The sequence below is a fragment of the Apium graveolens genome, chromosome 9 (genome assembly GCF_009905375.1).
Source record: "Apium graveolens cultivar Ventura chromosome 9, ASM990537v1, whole genome shotgun sequence".
In the NCBI taxonomy this organism is placed as follows: domain Eukaryota; kingdom Viridiplantae; phylum Streptophyta; class Magnoliopsida; order Apiales; family Apiaceae; genus Apium; species Apium graveolens.
Genome location: NC_133655.1, coordinates 17,278,855 through 17,296,973, shown reverse-complemented (window position 1 = coordinate 17,296,973; position 18,119 = coordinate 17,278,855). Strand labels below are relative to the sequence as shown.

Sequence of the window (18,119 nt, the reverse complement as noted above, 5' to 3'; positions counted from 1 at the left end):
TATCAAATTTTATAATTATCTTATATTTTTCTAAATAAATATATATCAACTTACTACCATTATATTTTTCTAAAACTTCTACTTACTCTTTAAACCAACTTATCATATTTATATTTTCCAAAATTTCGTTTTTAATACCATTTGTCCTATTTTTCTTGAATTCAATTTACTATATTATATTTTCGTAAAACAATTCTTTTAATTTTCAACTTTAAAATATTACAAAGAAAAATATTTATAATTATTTATCATTGTTCGTAATATTTTCATAACTTTTTTTATAACATCTCTTGTTAATATTTTTGAAATTAACTTGCGATCATAATATTTTTCGAAAACTTCTCATTTATCTTTAAATCAACTTACTATCTTGATATTCTCTTAAATTTCTTTTTAACACAATTTCTCCTCTTTTTTCTAAAACCAACATACTATATTTATTTTCTTAAAAAAATCTTTTAATTTATAGACTATGAAATATTACAAAAATAAATATTTATAAATTTGTTTTCTCAATATTTTTTAAAATCGTTATGTCTTTATATTATATTATATTATTATTTTATATAAATAAGAAAACGAAAGCGGTGAGGTGGTGCATCTCACATATATTTTTGTAATTTTCTTAAATTTATATATTACTAAATAAAAACAAATATTACATTAATTATTGACTAATAAATAATATAATTTTGTGATAATATATTTGTTAGTAATGAGGGAACGGCTCATTGGAGTAAAGATATTTAACGAGAAAACGATTTTTAAATTATCTTGCTTTATTTTATATATAAAATTTCAAAATGACCAAAATTAAATAACAAAAACAAAAAAGAAAGGTGAACATAATATATTTTAGAAGGCCCATGCGATACGCGACGTAGTAAACTAGTACTTGCGACGTAGTAAACTAGTATTTGAGTAAAACCTAGGATGCATTATGCTTTATCCAAATTTATCTTAAAATTAAATATAGTTGCGAATAAAAGTCCAAAATTTTGAATAATATATTTACTAAACCAACATGTACTCATCAATTATTCATATAAGCACATTTAATTGATATTAAGACCAAATTACATAAACAAACATTTTAAATTTAAATCATTTAAAGATATGATGTGAATATTTGTTCAAAATTTTAATAAGAAGTGTGCACGCATTAATAAAAGCTTAAAATTTTAAATAAAATTAAAAACAAAAATTGTAAATATTACTATTTTTTTTAATTAAAATTTCTCTGAAAAAACTGATAGCCAGCTCTATCAGTGGACCTCGATTGGACTAGTTATTTTGGATGAAATCAAGCCTGAAATTTTTTTTTAAAAATATTTTTACCGACCGGGTCTAATCCCCGGGTCTAATCCGATAGTCGTGTATCTCTAAAATACACTGAACAATGAGTGAACACACGAGTTAATGGACGCTACTTAAAAAAATTAAAATGAGCTCTTACAAAAATCAACAAAAAGTGTAAATATATAAAAAGAATCATATTTTATTAAGTAATATTGAATATGTACCTAATTGAGAAGTATAATTATTTATATAATTCATATAAAATAATTTTGAATGTTTATTGTAAATTATTAATTTGTTGAATTATTTTGTACTAGAACTAAAATTTTGTAAAGAGTTTTTTTTTTTTTTAATTTAAAAGGTTGCATTGCACATAATAAAAAATAGTAAGTTATTGGTTTGAACATTGTAGTTGACACGTTAACGAGCGAGCTGATCGAATAATAAAGAATGACTTGAAACCAAAAATCAGAGAATTAAATTAAAATAAAAAATAATAATATAAAGTAATACAAGAATTTTAGCTTAATATATTTATTGTTTTACGAAGAATATATGACGAAATACGAATAGCTGAATTTTAAAAAATTGAGTCTAAGAAATAATGGCAGGATTTAGTCGGTTAGAATTAAATAGACAATTAAGTGCGTGCATAATACTCCTATAGAACCTGGTTTGACCACGCAAACGGAAAACATGTCGTCCCTGTAGGTTGTAGCGCTCAACCCCGATTTTGATTACAACAATCTCAAAGTTAATTGAAAATCAGGCATGAGCGGTTACCAAAACTCCCCTCCAGATCCCTACCGTCACTATCCTCCTCCAGGTATTTTTTATTTTTATTTTTATTTATTTTTTTATGGATCATCCTTCATCATACATATAATAAAATCCCTCTCTGTTTTTTTTTTATCATAAATGATTTTGTAGTGATGCATAATAGGATGACTCCTCCTTGTACTGTTGTTGGTCGTGTCATGATTTAGCCGGTAAACACCTCATTTTTCTATACGGTTTTTTCTACCCTGTGCCCGTTTGTACACAATAAGCGCGGAATTTATAAATTTTGATATAGAAAAATGCCTTTTTAAGTACATACTCACGGGAGTTACATGAATACATAGTGTATAATAGTTAGTAGATTTTTAATCATAATGACAGATGTACCCCTCGGGCATTAACATTAAATAGCCTTTGTACTCACTCAACTTAGTGAGTATGTAGTTAGGGGTATCAATCTCATTTTGATATATGTCTGTTGAAACTTTACTTGCAAAGTTTTAATATATATTCGACAAATTAAGGTGTTGATATATGTATTTTTAAGCTGTTTTGTTGCCGCTTGGTGATGTCTAAAGTCTATTACAATTTTGGCTCCTCAAGACTACGGCTTTAGTTATGCATTGAACAAACTTAATTTCTCATGTATTGTCCTTAGGTTCTATTAGTACTGTTGATGCTTGTCTTTCTCTTGACCATAAGATTCATCGTATTTGGTGGATATATAATATGTGTCTTCTATTCTCTAGAGGCTATATTATTGTGTTGGATGGTTGATGTGGTGCTTGAAAAGAAGGAGAATTGCGGAACACCTAGTTGTTCATTTAAGAGTAATTGGAATTCTATATTGTTATTAGCTGCATATTATAAGAATAGGTTTGTTTATTAGCTATTTCTTTTGATTAAAAAAATTGTTGGTCAAACTATTTAGAGTAAATTACAGGGTGGCGGCTAAATTTTAGACCAATTTTCAATTGTTGGCCGGTATTTCAAATTTACAAAACATTGGCCGATGTTTTCTTCCGCCTTTTTAAAGATGTCTCCCTTCAAGTTCGTTATTTTTGCACTATTAACTTAATTAAAATCGTAAATTAAAGAAGTATTTAAGTAAAATAGCTTGTGTTTGATATAAAGAAATGCAAAGCCCTCTTAAAATCATAACAACCTTCCCAAATGGATGGAGTTACAAAGTAAAACCCACTAAAAACCATAATTACTAATACAAGGGATCGTGGCTTGCTGTAAATCTTGATCTGAAGGGCATAAGATTAATAGAGAGAAGTATGAGAGCATGACAAGAGGTTTAGTGTTGAAGGAGGTATTTGGGGTTGGGTGGAACAAGCGTTTTGTGACTGCGAATATGGTGTCTGAAGAAGTTGGTTCATTGTTTATGTTGCTGGAATCTCCGATTGTGAAATGTGACGGTAGTGGGAATTCGTCTGGCGAGGTTGAGTAGGGAAACAGATTTCAAGGTTTTACTTTTATATTAACTAGTTTAGTTTCACAAAAGGTGGGATCTCTTGCTATGTCGAGTGTGAGGAGGTTTTACTTGGCGAATGACATTCAAGTGCAGATGGTGAAATCTTTATCTTCATATGCAGTTCATTCCAATCCTGTACCGGAAGCAAGTTCTGCAGATATAAATCCGGAACCAGATTATGAACCCGCGGAATTTGCTCACTCCATTTATTCTTTGCTTGTTGATTGGCATAAAGTTTTGCGATATACCCTCAATTGGAAGGGGTCTAGCTCATGTGCAGAAGATGCTATGATGCGAGTAGGGGGAAGTTGTTGATTCCCAGCTCCTCTCCTAAGTGTATATCTTTCGAATAGCGGTAGAGGGACTAATAATGCGGGAAGACTCCCTGTTGACAAAATTAAGAACCCCAACAGAGCTCAAACTGCATTTTCAGATCTTTCTGTTGAGGATAGATCACATGCTCTCTTGTATTTTCTTAAGATACAATTTTACCCTTAGCTCCATTAGAGTCGTTAATGGGTATTTGGCGGGACGAGACACCTTTTCAGAAGGCTAAAGAAAACATCAGCCAACATTTAGTGGATTTGAAATACTAGCCAACATTTTAAATATTGGTGTAAAACTTGGCCACCTCCCTGTAATTTACTCAACTATTTATTAACTATATTGTGAAGTGTTCATTCCAGTGTTGGTTTATTTGTGGGTTTACTTCAGGGTATGGTCCGCCACCAGGATACCCATCTGCACCCCCACCTCCTCAGTCACCATACGAAGGCTACCCACCACAGCTGCCACCTGGGTACCCATATGCTCCAACACAAAGTCAAGTTTATCAGGGCTATTTTAATGGTGGTGGGTATCCTCCTCCACCACCTCAGCAACTTCCTCCTTACCAGGTCTACCAGTATGATGAGCATCATCATCACTGTCATGATCATCACGATAATGGTTCCTCCTTCTTACAGGGATGGTATGTACTCTCACTTCCCTCAATGTGTGCAAGTGTTTTTTTCCCACCAAATTAACTGTGAATTGGAACAGGAACATTACTGTTTTCGTTTGTAATTTTAGTATGTATGCTCTATGCTCTATATATAAGTTTGGTGTTTGATACCCTTTTTCCGCCGAAGACTATAGCTGAACTGGATAAATTAGAAGTGATATAATCACCACCGACCCATGACCATAGTACGGCATGATAATTGCTTTGGGCATTAACTATACAGAATAGCTTTATAATATGTTAGAGCATACTTAAGCCACAGTATTGTGCTTTGTTCTTGCTTTCATCATACCTGATCAAAATACATTTCTCGCTTCTATCGTCCATTAGGCGGGAGACCACAAAAGTTTTAGGGGCATTTACAGGGGGTGAGGATCTTTAAGTATCTGAGACCATGATTTTGGTGTTTCTACGTTATCTTATCAAAAGAGATCCTTGAATGATACCATGTCTTAAATATAGCACAACAAAAGTCCAGTTATCTTCAATCAGCCTAGTGAACCCAAGTGTAATGTTGGATTCTCAGACATGATTGAAATACCAAGATGTTAAAAACTTTAATTTATTGTAAAATTCTGACAAAAATGAGGTGTTCTTATGTTGCATTCTTATGAAGTATGCAACTCAAACTCCCTGCAGTACCTTCCAACGTAGATGGTTGTATATATGGAAGTATTAGTTACTTTCTGGTTAAAATCCGTTTTTAAGAAAATTATGCTGTCTTACCTTGTTTTACAGTAGACAATAGTCTCACTTTGCCAGTGGCTTGGTGAAAATAGTCATCCAACCAAGCAATTTCTTTTTACTAGTAAGTAGTAAGTACATATAGGAATGGTGCAAATGGTGCATAGCATAGTTCGTATACTGTTAGAACAAACATGGTTATAGAAATGCCACAACAGTAAATGTTTTGAACAGCATTTTTTACATTGTAAGCCTATCTGTTTGGTTTCTTATACGTGTGTTGTAAAAGCACTAATGAACTTAAATTCTGAAAAGCATAAAAGACTGCTCTTCATTTTGTATGCTATAAGAATGACTTCCAAAATATAGGAAACTTTAAGATGGTTTAGATTGTTGCAATGTTGCACTTTTTATAATAAATTTTGGCATCTTAATAACCTTTTTTTTGAAGTAGTTGCTTTATTTATGTTCTCTCATTTTAAGTTTGTAGAAGTTTGGGTTCTTTGGTGACTCACTGTAAATCTTAGATTCAAATTACATCAGATAATGAACTTACAGAGTGACAGATTTTGGACATATTCAATCAAGTTACTTTGAAAGGTGTTATTGAATTTCTAGAGATAAGGAATAACACAATGGTCATGCCACGAACTAACACTTCTAATATGGCCAAGTTTTATGCAATAAAATTGCATGTATATGTCCATTTGAACATTTGATTATGGAGATTACCATCAAGTGAAATGCTAGTAAAAGTATAGGTGTGGTAACTGTGGCAGCATGCTTTAGTTTGTCTGCAGCAACTAACTGTGAAGTTTATTTAACTCATTATGAAAATTTAGATGGAATCAATTACAGAAGACCGCATTGCGTAAACAGTTAGAATGTATTTTTCCTGTTCAGTGTAAAACTTGGAACTGCTATAATTTTGTAAGGTTATTATTCTACAGTTTCAACTCATCTGTAAGACTCTGAGTTATTGGTATTTTTAATGGATTGATCTACATATGGTATAAACTATTTGGCAAAGGCTCTATGACTAAGCTTTTTATTTTATATGATGTGTAGTTTGGCTGCCCTTTGTTGCTGCTGTCTGTTTGAAGAATGCTGCTACTAAGCTACAATGGACGTCTTGCTTAAACATTTGGGATCCTGTCATTCTTTCTGGTGTGCTGGATGTATAGCTTTATATCTACGGATCCTTTGTGCCTGTATATGTGTCTATCTGATATTATGTGGCAATCATGTGAATAACTTATTATGAGAGTTGATTTTGATGGACTGTATAATGATGAACAAGTGTGTGACCCTGCGCACGTCTTCTATATTCCGTGCATACTCGTGTCCTTATATGATAGTCGGGGGAGTTGCATGAATATCTTATGTGACTTGATTTTAATCGATGAATTTTTATCACAAGGAAGTCTGAGTAAGAACGTTACACTCGGAGCATTTTATTAATATTAAGAAATGAGTTATAGAGGATGCAAAATTTAGGCTACAGCTCAAAACAATGCACAGCATCCCCAGAAAATTGATGTAGAAATCATAGTTTGAGTTCAGCTCAAAACAACGCACAACTTCCCCAGAAAGCTGATGCAGAAATCATTATTTTGAAGATCAGCATTTTTAGTTGTTGTACACTTGCCTTGTTGCAGAAAAATAAGCTGTTTCAAGATTGGTATTGGCTAGTCTTGCATTTAAACCGATACTGCATAAGGGACCCCGTATATAAAAAATATTAACCATTAAGTGATAACTCTATTTCTATTTCTTCCCGGGTCTTCTCTTCTCTCACGTAAGCTCGAGCCTTGCCCACGTGGCGTATGGTGCGCGGTAACCTGCTACGTAGGGGACTATGCAAAACAGAACCGGAGGGGCCGGTCCCCGCGGCAACTCCGGTGTGAGAATAAGAATGAGGTTTCTTGAAGAAGAAGAAAAGGGAAAAGGGAGCTATTCAAAATATGTATAGTGGTGTGTGTATAGGTGTGTAACAGTCAAATATTTTTCAATCCCTAAAACCCTTTTCTTGGGGTCTTTTATAGGCCTCAAGATTTAGGGTTTTAGGGGTTTGTACCTTTTCATCCTAGCCCTTGATAGTTCTTGGTTGGTGAGTGACTGGACGGTTTGGATAGATTGTGGGGCCGGATGTCCTTCTTCCACCAGTGTTGTCTTGGGATCCTTACATATGGACGGCTGAGATGCAATTGTTCCATTTTTGGTAACATGAGACAATTAACATTTTTGTCCTATGCCACGTGGCCCTGGGCCCACCCCGGTTTAGGCCTTGGGTGTTTTCTATCTGGGCTTTTGCTTCACTTTATTTGGGCTTGATTATTTATGTCCTATCATTTGCCTCCCACTCCCTTATACGGGTTATCCCGGATGGGGGAGTGGTCTTCTTTTCCGGATTTTGTGTTATCACCTGCGTGACTTAGAAATTTTTTTGCATGTCCTCTTTGATTTTTGGCCCCCCTAGCCTCGGGGTGTTGTTGGGTACAAGTCCCCGGGGTTGTATTTGGTTAGCCCTTTTGAATTCTGTAACTTGAATTTTTTTTGTATTTCTTCTTTGATTTGTGGCCCCCTAGCCCCGGGGTGTTGTTGGGTACAAGTCCCCGGGGTTGTGTTTGGTTAGGCCTTTTGAATTCTGTAACTTGGAAATTTTTTACATTTCTTCTTTGATTTGTGGCCCCTAGCTCCGGGGTGTTGTTGGGTACAAGTCCCAGGGGTTGTGTTTGGTTAGGCCTTTTGAATTCCGTAACTTGGAAAATTTTTGCATTTCCTTTTTGATTTGTGGCCCCTTAGCCCCAGGGTGTTGTTGGGTACAAGTCCCCGGGGTGTCAGGCAGCTGTTGAGTTTCCTATAAGAATATATGTATACGTATGTATATATATACGAGACGTTACAGTTTTCCCCCCTTTTCTCCTCAAAAGTCGCGCCTACTAAATAATTACAGCTGTGTAGTCATTAATTGCAGCGGTTATTATATGGACGCCCAAGATCTTGCCACCTGTCTGACTTTAGCGGCCATGATTCTAGAACGGTTGAGTGGGCTTTTACCCCACTTGTGTCTATAAATACCCCTCCTTTGCCATTTCTCCTTTCTTTACGCAAGTACAAACACCAAAAACTCTCAAATTTCTTTCTTCAAGGCGAACTTCGAGATTCTTGCTTTTTATAAGCGTTCGATTTCTCCTGCTTTCTTGTAAGTACATGAACCCGTCTTTTCTTTTTTGGCATTTTTGTGACTTTGTTTGATTTGATGAATATTCGTAGTTTGAATTTTTCGAATGCATGTGTATCCAATGTCCGAATCGGTTTACTTTTGTTGTGTCGAGTTTTGGCGATTTGAATGTGGAATTGATGTTGTTCGTTGTTTAGAGTTTTAGGTTTGGTTTGCATAAAAAATGATTGATGTTATAGAAAACTGGGTTTGTTTTTTGGCTTATGTATATGTAAGAAAAAGGGGTTTGATTTTTGCAGACACTGGGTTTGCGTTTGATGCTCATCGCTGTTCTTCGTGTTTTGTTGTAAGTATATGTGTGTATGTATAGACTGTATGATATACTTTGGTGTTTCGATCTAAGGTTAACTGTTTCTGAGTAGCTTTCTGTTTTTTCTTCTTTTTCTTTTCTTCCCGAAATGGCATAGACTTCGGGGTTATATGGTTAGGAGAGCAAGAGTGAAACAACTAGCTAACCTTAAACGTAGGCCCGACCGTCCCCACTTCGGACTTCCTGACCATTCTTCTAGTGACTCTTCCCCGGAACCTGATAATATGCCTCCCCGACGACAGCCCGTAGTTGAGGAATTGCCCCCCTTCCTTCTGAATCCTGGGCAGACCTTGGGTAGGAGAGATGGGTCTTGGGTAGGCATAGACCACTACTTCGTTCAGACTCGGGAGAATAGCCCCCCATGACTTATAGGCCCGGGGGCAAAGAACCTTATGATGGGGCACGTATGGATGAGCTTTTTTATGATGCTCCCGGGACCGGCGATGTTCCAGCTCCCCGTCACCCCGACCTTTCCACCTATTCCTTCGAGCAGATAGATGACCTAGTGAAAACAGTTTTTCATTTCGGGGAAGGTATGGAGTGGAGGTGGCCCGTGCCTCACGAGAGGGTTTACCACCGTCCTGTGGGTGGATGTGTAGATATTCCTTTAGAACATCTCCGTAATATGAGGCCAAACCTTCACCAGTTCACTAAGTCTTTATGCCGTGATGTCTACGGAATACCTTTTACCCAGCTGGCCCCGAACTCTATTAAGTGGGTTTCCTGGTTCCTTGCTTGCTGTCACGTGAAGAAATATTTGCCCACCTTCAAGCTTTTCCACTACCTCTTTAAGATTAAGAAGTCCACCATGCCTCCTCTATTCGAGTTCACATTTAAAATAGGTGGCTACGGGTTTCCTGATGATGCCAAGAGTGCACATGTTTTTATGTTGAATTCGCTCCGGGGCTGGCACCAAGAGTTCATCTTCGTCCGGGGTGGGGACCTGGAGCTTATGCCTGTGTATAAAAATGCTTTAAAAAATAACAGGTTCCCAACCGAGCGGCTCGGTGGAGCTGCCTTGACGAAGATATACGACTTTGTGGTGGCTCTGGGTGCACAGTGGACACGAGATACTTTTTTAGATAACCAAACGTTGTATTATGTTGGCTGTAAGTGTTTTACTCTGTAGTTTTTCCCTTGTATTTTTTCTTGACATATATCTGTGCTCCGATGTCTCCTTCCTAAACTGTTGTTTCCTTGTGCAGGTCTCCCGTTGCTCAACTCTTTCTATCACGCCATGTCGCAGCAATTCAAGGATTTGGTGGAAGTGCTGGAGTTGGAGGAAGAGGAAGTGGGCGCTCTGAACCCTCGCAAGAGGAAGGCAGCGGAAGATGCGGCTGGTGGCTCCGGGACCCCCTGCGGAGGAGGGTGGCTACCTCAGCCCTACTGAGGAGGAAATCCAGAAGTTGGTAGAGGAGGATGCCCTGAGGAGGAAATCCAGATGTTTCGGAGGTATGCGTACTCCCTTATCGTCTTTTCTCTTTTCCTTTTGTATCAGCACTTAGTCTTTTTTATTTCTTTTCAGGCTAACGCCGGATCAACAATTGCTCTACCATCCTTCACAATTATTGTGTGAGGGAGGCTAAGAATAAGGCTGCGGTAAAGGAGTTGGCTGGCGAGAAGGAAAGGTTCACTAAGTACAGGGAGGTGAAGGAGAGGGAATCCCGGGAGCAAAAGCAGGCCGTTGCTGAGGCGGTGAAAGCCCGGGAGGTTGCTGAGCAGGTAGTTGGATCCCTCCGGGCGGAGGTGGAGAGCTTAAAGAAATAGCTTACTACCAGGCCCCGGGCAGAGGAGGTCCTTGAAGCCTTCCGGGGTACTCCCGCCTATTATGAGGAGCTCAACAACAAGATCTTTGAGAAGGTTAATATCTGCTGGGACATCGCTTTTGCTTATCTGGATGGGAATTCTGGTGGTGACATGGACGGGTTCATAGAGATGTACCTTGCAGAAGAGCTCCGTCGTGAGGAAGCCAAAGCTTCTGGAGAGGGCACCTCTGGGGCTCAGCCACCTCCACCTCCCGAAGAGGTCCGGGAGAAGACTCCTCCTCCTCCCGAGAACTGATGGATGAAGACCCAGGCTTCGTGCCTTGTAATTGCTTTCTTAGTTTGTTTACGTTCAAGACTTAGCCCTTGTGGCTTTTAAACTTGTTTCTTAAATTTTGTATGACTTTGGTTTGAATTTGGTCTGGGGATGGTTAGCCCCGGATAGGCATGTAAATATATTTCCCTTTGGTTTCTACTGCTTTTCGGTAAAAATTTTCTAAGTACACATGGTTGTATGTTGATCCCCGGGATGGGGTTAAAACTTTTAACTGGAATAAAAAATCTCTAAGTACACATGGCTTGTGTATTAGTCCCCGGGATGGGGTTAAAAATTTTAATAGTAAAAAATTTTCTAAGTACACATGGTTTGCGCAATCGTCCCCGGGATGGGGTTAAAACTTTAAACCGAGTAAAAATTTTCTTACACATGGTTTGTATAATCGTCCCCGGGATGGAGTTAAAACTTTTAACAGTAAAAAATTTTCTAAGTACACACGGTTTGTGCAATCGTCCCCGGGATGGGGTTAAAACTTTTAACAGTAGAATTTTTTCTAGGTACACATGGTTTATGTATCCGAAGAACCCGGGATGAGGTTGATTTCTATCTTACAGAATTTTTTTTAAGTTATATGGCGACAGTAAACAAGCAACATAATAAAATTACCTTAAGCTATGGGGTGCTCAAAGTGAAGTTTTTCATTCAAATCAAAATAAAGCAAAAATTACATTCTGGGGTGAATGAGAAGAGTGTTTACATCAAGTTGTCATAGCATAAAAGTAGAGATGATCCCAGAATGTGTACCTTACCCTTACTGGTAGAACTTCCTTAGGCGGGCTCCGTGCCAAGTATTTGGGACTCCGGTTCCGCTGAGATAGCTTAGCTTGTAGGTTCCTGGGCGGAGCACTTCCTTAACTATATAGGGTCCTTCCCAGTTGGGTTGCAGCTTCCCTTGGTTGGTTGGGTCCGAAGCCTCGGTGTGTCGAAGTACCAAATCTCCCGTTTCATACTCTCTGATCTTTGCTTTCTTTGAGAAGTAGAGCTTTGTCTTTTTTTATAGCTTTCCATTTTTTCTACATCCCGATCTCTTACTTCGTCCAGGAGCTCCAGGTTGGTTTTGAGGCCTTCAATGTTTGAGACTTCGTGAAAGTTGGTAATCCTGTAGGAAGGGGACCCGGTTTCGATCGGTATTCGGGCTTCGGTGCCATAAGCAAGTTTGAAGGGGGTCTCTCCGGTTCCCGTCCTGGGGGTGGTCTTGTAGGACCACAGGACTTTCGGGAGCTCATCTGGCCAAGCTTTCTTGGATTCTTCCAACCTTTTCTCCAGGCCCCGGAGTATGGTTCTGTTAGTTACTTCGACTTGTCCATTTCCTTGAGGGTGTGCTACAGATGCCCTTTTGTGCTTGATTCCGAGTTCTTTCAAATATGCTTCAAAGTCAGATCCAACGAACTGTGGACCATTGTCGAAGACTAAAATCACCGAGATCCCGAATCGCATAATGATTGAATCCATAAATTTGATACAATCTTGTTGATTGATTGTCCTTATGGCTTTAGCTTCTGCCCATTTCGTCATATAGTCAACGGCTACCAGAATGTAGAGGAGGTCGCCTTTTGCCCAGGGAAAAGGGCCCATGATGTCTATGCCTTAAAAGGCAAATGGGATTGGAGATAACACCGACGCTGGCAGGCTCGGGCTTTGCTTGGGAACATTGCTGAATTTCTGGCACTGAGGGCATTTCTTGACATAGGCAATGGAATCAGAGTGGACCGTGGGCCAGTAATATCCTTACCTGATGACTCTATAGGCCAGAGCTTTGGTTGCCAGGTGATCTCCGCAGATGTCTTCATGAACTTCCCGGAGACAGTAGTTTGCTTCCTCCGGGTCTACACACTTCAAGGTAGGCGCTGGGAAGGTTCTTCTGTATAATTAACCATTTTCTAGAAAGAAATGGGAAGCCTTGTGCTTCAGGTATTTGGCTTTGTTCTGGTCTTCCGGGAGCGTTTCGTCCCTCAGGTAGGCTATATAGGAAGTCATCTAGTTGTCCGGGCTGCTGATGCACAAGATCTCGGCCCGCTCTGTGCTAGGTGCCCCGAGCTCTTCAAAATATACCGAACTGCTGAGATCTGAAGTGTTCCGCACGAGCTTGGATAGCTCATCCGTCTTGGAGTTTTCTTTTCTGTTTATCTGGAGGATGGTGATATCGGGGATGGTTTCCATGATATCTCGTACCATTGCATCTTTCGCAATATACTCTCCACTTCTTTGCTTGACTACAATCTGAGAATCGCTATATGTTAGGTCCCAATTTGTTTGTAGAAGGGGGGGTTGAATGCAAACAATACCGTTTAATCGAATAAAATGCGGAATAAAAATGTGAAACAAAATTCAAGTTAAATAAAACTTTTATTAAACTTGAAAGGTGTTACAACTACGGTATCGGTTACAAGGGATTAATCTCAAATCAATTATTACAAATCTAGAATAAATTCGACATGAATTTTTTCTATTTTTGCAATTAAAAGATCAAATGCTAAATGCGATTTGAGATTAAGTTCTAGGGATTTTAATCCGCTAGATTGATACACAAGAACAAGATAAATAATTCTAGTGGATTGGATTTAACTTTTCAATCTAGAATTTTGATCTTGAATAAAGCAGATGAAAAATAAAATGTTGAGCCTTTATTTTCTGCTGAGTTCTTGACTTGTGTTTTTGTTGAATTATTGCATGATGTCTTCTGCTGTGTTTCTGTTTGTTTAAGTAAACAAAACCATCTAGTTTACTCAGCAAGACTTTCGGCAAGACAATCAAATGAACTGGTATGACAATCCATTTGAACTGGTAGGACTTTCGATGAGACTATCCTTTTGAACTAGCAAGACAATCCCAATAGCTAGCAAGACAATCAGAATGAACTAGCAAGACTTTCGGTATGACTATCAATTGTCATACCGATTGTCATAGTAGTTCAAATTAAAATTGTCTTACTGAATTATTAATAGATTTTAATCTAATAATAATTCTGAAAATCCTTAAAATTAATTCTGAATTAATTAAACAATTAATTCAATTAATCAATAAATTAATCTTTGCAAATATAATTTATTTTCTTAATTAAATTATATGACTTAATTAATTAATAGAGAATTAATATTAATCTTGAGCAGCAACCATTCTTCTGAAAATCTTCTGAAAATTACTGTCAAGTATGAATCAATTCCACCACTTCAATGTTGACACTCGGTGTACTGTCTGGTTCATGAGTGACTAACTTCCGTGACGTTTCTTCAAGTCTTGACCTTGATACTCTTGATTTTCTTCAGACTAAATCCTTGTAATTAATTGATACCCTGACGAGATCTCTGTCACTTGATTAAATCCACAATCCTGATTTATATCACTGAGGCTTGATCAATTTCTTGAGCTTCTTCCAGTGAATTAAGTCTTCAAGTCTGTAGATGAATAATGTTTCTTAACCCTTTGACAGATGTTACTATATGAGATCTCTCTGACGATAGATCCACTACTTACTTATTACATTCTTATTTGAGTTGAGTTAAATCCTCGAATATACAAATAGGCTATGCCATATGCCTTTCAATCTCCCCCTATTTGCTTGTTAGACAATAACAACAAATACCTAGAGGATAACTCAACTAACAAATAAGAAAAAGATATAAACAGTAATGCAAAGTAAATAGCAGAAAAGTTCTGGATTATATTTAACATTTTCCAGATTCCAAATGAATTTACAAGTGAATACAAGATAGATGTTCCTCTAGCCTGAACATATAACTACATTAGACTATCTTGATTCATAAAGCTCTAATCATATTACATTGAGTTTTGAGCTAATTTACTTCAGTTGTCTTCTCTTCTGACTTCACCTTCTTCTAACTCTTGAAGCAACTCTTTGTCAAAGACACGATCCTTTTCTGAAGTGAAGCTTGCTGGTCTGACTGGTTGAACTCCAACTGACTTCAGCTTATTCTTGATCTGATTGTACCTTTTAATATTCTTTTCACAATAAGCTTGAATCAAATCAGCAGCTTGAGTCTTCAATATAGATGAGTATCCTGCAGTTCTTAAATGATGTTCCATCCAGACCAGATGCTTAGCTGAGTAGTCTTTAAGAGATTGTACATCTAGCTGACAGATTTGAAGACAATCAGACTTAAAGAATCTCACTTGATGAGGATTGTTGACCACTTGAGGACTAGTCCTGCTGGCAAACTCTTTAAGCCTTTCTCGAAGAACTTCATTCAACTCTGAGCTTCTTTTTACCTTGTTGAGAAGAACCCAAGTCTCTGACAAAGAACGATTCTCAAACATATGAAGTGACACCTTGAAAGATCCTTCACTCTGACAATATACAAAAATGCTCATCTCATTTAGGGATCTATCAAAAGCAGCTGTGATCCTTGAGACTTCAGTCTTGATAGCATTCATGTACATATCATTGTTAGGATTTGAGATTTCCAGCTTGTCAAGAAGATGTAGAAACTGTCTATCATTGTTAGTGCTCAGCTGAGGCATATCAAGTACTCTCCTAGCTTCATCCCATTTCTCACCAATCTTCAGTCTGACATCTCTTCTCCTTTCTTGAGCCTTAATGTCATGAAGACGTTTCTTTTGTAGAGTTTCTGTTCTTTGTATGTCTTTCCTCATGTCAATGATCTGGGAGACCTTTTTGAGTTCAACTTCTTTTCTTTTCATCTCTGACTGCTGCTGCTGAAACTCTTTCTCAAAGATAGGATCCACTGTAGCTTCTTCTTCCCAATCTCCAAAATCACTTTCCTCTTCAGCTTCAAATAAACCATCTTTATCTTCCAAGACTGGTTCAGTGTTAATGTCAAAAATGTCAAAGTCATCCTGTTCTCCACTGTAATAGACATCATCAACCTTTCCTTTGTCCCCAGCAGAGGTATCTTTTTCTTTCCCCTTTCCACTACTCCCTTTCTTCTCCCCCTTAGTTGAGGGATCCTCTACTGATTTTCCCTTAGATCCTCCATGACCTCCATCACCTCCCGAGCCTGAGCCTCCACCAGACGGCCCTTCAAAGTAAGTTCTTTGTTCTTCATTGGGACAGTGAGAATTTTTGATCATGTAGTACAGGTGCTTCATCCCTTCATTCAGATGTTCCATACCTGTCTCTATCTTCAGAAATCTAGAGGAATCCAGTGAATGATTCATTTCAACCAAATCTTCAAGAGAAGTCATCCTTGTATGTAGAGAGCAGAAGTCAGAAATGTCATCAGCTAATAAAGTTGGAGTTTCCTGAATGGAATTGAGCTTTGGTGTGACAGTGTTTTTGAGATCTGAGATATCATTCCTTATGAGTGCCAGCTGATTGTTGACAGAGGTGGAAGAAGAAGACCGTTCAACCACTTGTGCTTTGAATGCTTGAGCTTCAGCTTGGCTTTTAACAAGTTCTTCTTTTAGAGCAGCAATTTGAGCTAACAGGTTTACAGTATCAGTGTCTGTGTGTGCTCTCACCTGAATTTCACTCGTGTTTGGTTCACTCGCCTCACGTGCTTATGTTTCTCTCAATATAATTGCTCGTGAGGAGTCTTCCTGTTGCTGTTCTTCTGTACCTGCAGTTAAAATCACCCTAGCCTCTTCAAGAGAGGTCAGTGGTGGTGCAATGGGAATTCGCGAGTCCCGATCCTCAGTCAAACCTATCATTTCATGTGAAATAGATGTCTGAATTGCTTCAGGGATAGATTGACCGAGTTGCCCTCCACTTTCTCCAGATAAATCTGCGAGCGGAGAATCCCGTGAGGGAGCCAGAGGTGTTTGATCTGGGAGGGGAGAAAATGACTCTATTAAGGGTGGCTGAGAGTCAGATTTTCCCTCAGAAGCATGTGAATGCTCTTCTGTCGTAACTATGACAGACACTGTAACAGACTCTATGTGCGCTCCTCGCTCTGTGTCCTGAGTATCATCTGTGGATATGTATGGTTCCATTGTGAGTAATGGAATTGTGCTTGACTCAGTACAAGATGCCATGGCCCTATGGCGAATTTCAATAGATTCATCCTGTTGAGAGAATGTCTCTAGTAACTGTTCATCGGCCATTTCAAAGTCCATGTCCTGTTGGGAGGACAAGGATGGGCTTTCAGATGCCTCAGAATAGGTTTTTCTTTTCTTAGGAGGAGGCAGAGCTGAGGGTTCACTCATATTTAACAATGCACTACTTCCTATTAATCTTCTGGGTAACATTTTAGACAGAGAGGGAGTGGTTGAGATAGAATGTGACTCTGTGTTTGGCTCTATGACCTGGGATTGAAGCTGTGGTTCTACAACTTCATGGTCAGCCCTATCAACCACTGGGGGTCTTTCAACAGAAGTAGGAATGGAGTGAGAGTGAGGAATTACTACCTGTAATGGAAGAGCATATGATGTTGGAGGAGCCTGGGTGGCTTGAACCACTGGAGGTTGAGGTTGCTGTTCATGACCGGGAAGATTGAAAATAGGTAAAGGAATATAAGTGGCCATGAAAGCAGATACAAGTACTGGAACTTGCATGAATTTAAAGGTTGTGTCTTGGCGGGTGTAAATCTTTTTGCTAACTGGAGGGGGTTCGGTTACTGCAGAGTTAGCAAAAAGGGCTTTGTGTTCAGGTGAAAGAAGATGATCTGCTATAAGCATGAGAAAACGAGCATAGTAACATGATACCCTACGATTTGTAGAATGATCACGTAAAGCAGTAGTGAGACATCTCAAGAGAATGGGAAAAAGTAGTTTACCAAAATTGATCCTTTGATTGAAAACAACCGCAAGACCAATATACTGCAGAGTGGAAGTGATGTTGTGAAAGTTGGATTTAGTGTAGTTGGCAAACACTTTAGAAAGTGTATCGAAGAAAATATCCCATTCAGACACCAAATTGAATTTAGAAAGTTTGGTTAAATTGATCACCCCCTGATAGTGAATAGCATGGAAAAAGTTTGTGATATCATTTTCAGAGGGTAAATTACAGAAATTGTCCAATAGAAAATTTAACGCCTGATTGATGACTGATTCATCAACTACATACTGTGTGTTTGCCACGGTGAATGAAAAAGATTTTGAATCATCGGCCACAGTAGAGGTTGTGCAAATCAGTCTAAGAAGATCGACATTTAAAATCACATTTGATTTAATAGCAGAGCTAACAATCGAATGGTCATTTAAAAATCTAATCCAAGGCTTAAAATTTTCAACATCACATTTTTCCGGATTAAAATAACCAACCTGATTATGCGCGACAATTTGAAAATTGAGAGCCATTTAA

At 38.1% G+C, this 18,119-nt stretch overlaps 1 protein-coding gene across 1 annotated transcript; it reads left to right on the top strand.

Annotated features, from left to right (window-relative positions):
* The first annotated feature begins 1,932 nt into the window (after positions 1-1,932).
* LOC141684422 (uncharacterized) lies at positions 1,933-6,665 on the top strand. The gene is made up of 3 exons (XM_074489404.1): positions 1,933-2,125; positions 4,274-4,529; positions 6,315-6,665. The coding sequence occupies exons 1-3, from the start codon at positions 2,071-2,073 to the stop codon at positions 6,361-6,363; spliced, it is 360 nt and encodes a 119-aa protein (XP_074345505.1). The 5' UTR covers positions 1,933-2,070; the 3' UTR covers positions 6,364-6,665.
* Positions 6,666-18,119: the final 11,454 nt, after the last annotated feature.

Excerpts from the sequence above, each read along its gene's own strand:
- LOC141684422 (XM_074489404.1), top strand. The coding sequence starts at position 2,071 with ATGAGCGGTTACCAAAACTCCCCTCCAGATCCCTACCGTCACTATCCT. Across the intron at positions 2,126-4,273 it reads CCGTCACTATCCTCCTCCAG|GGTATGGTCCGCCACCAGGA; the intron begins GTATTTTTTATT and ends GGTTTACTTCAG. Across the intron at positions 4,530-6,314 it reads TCCTCCTTCTTACAGGGATG|TTTGGCTGCCCTTTGTTGCT; the intron begins GTATGTACTCTC and ends TATGATGTGTAG.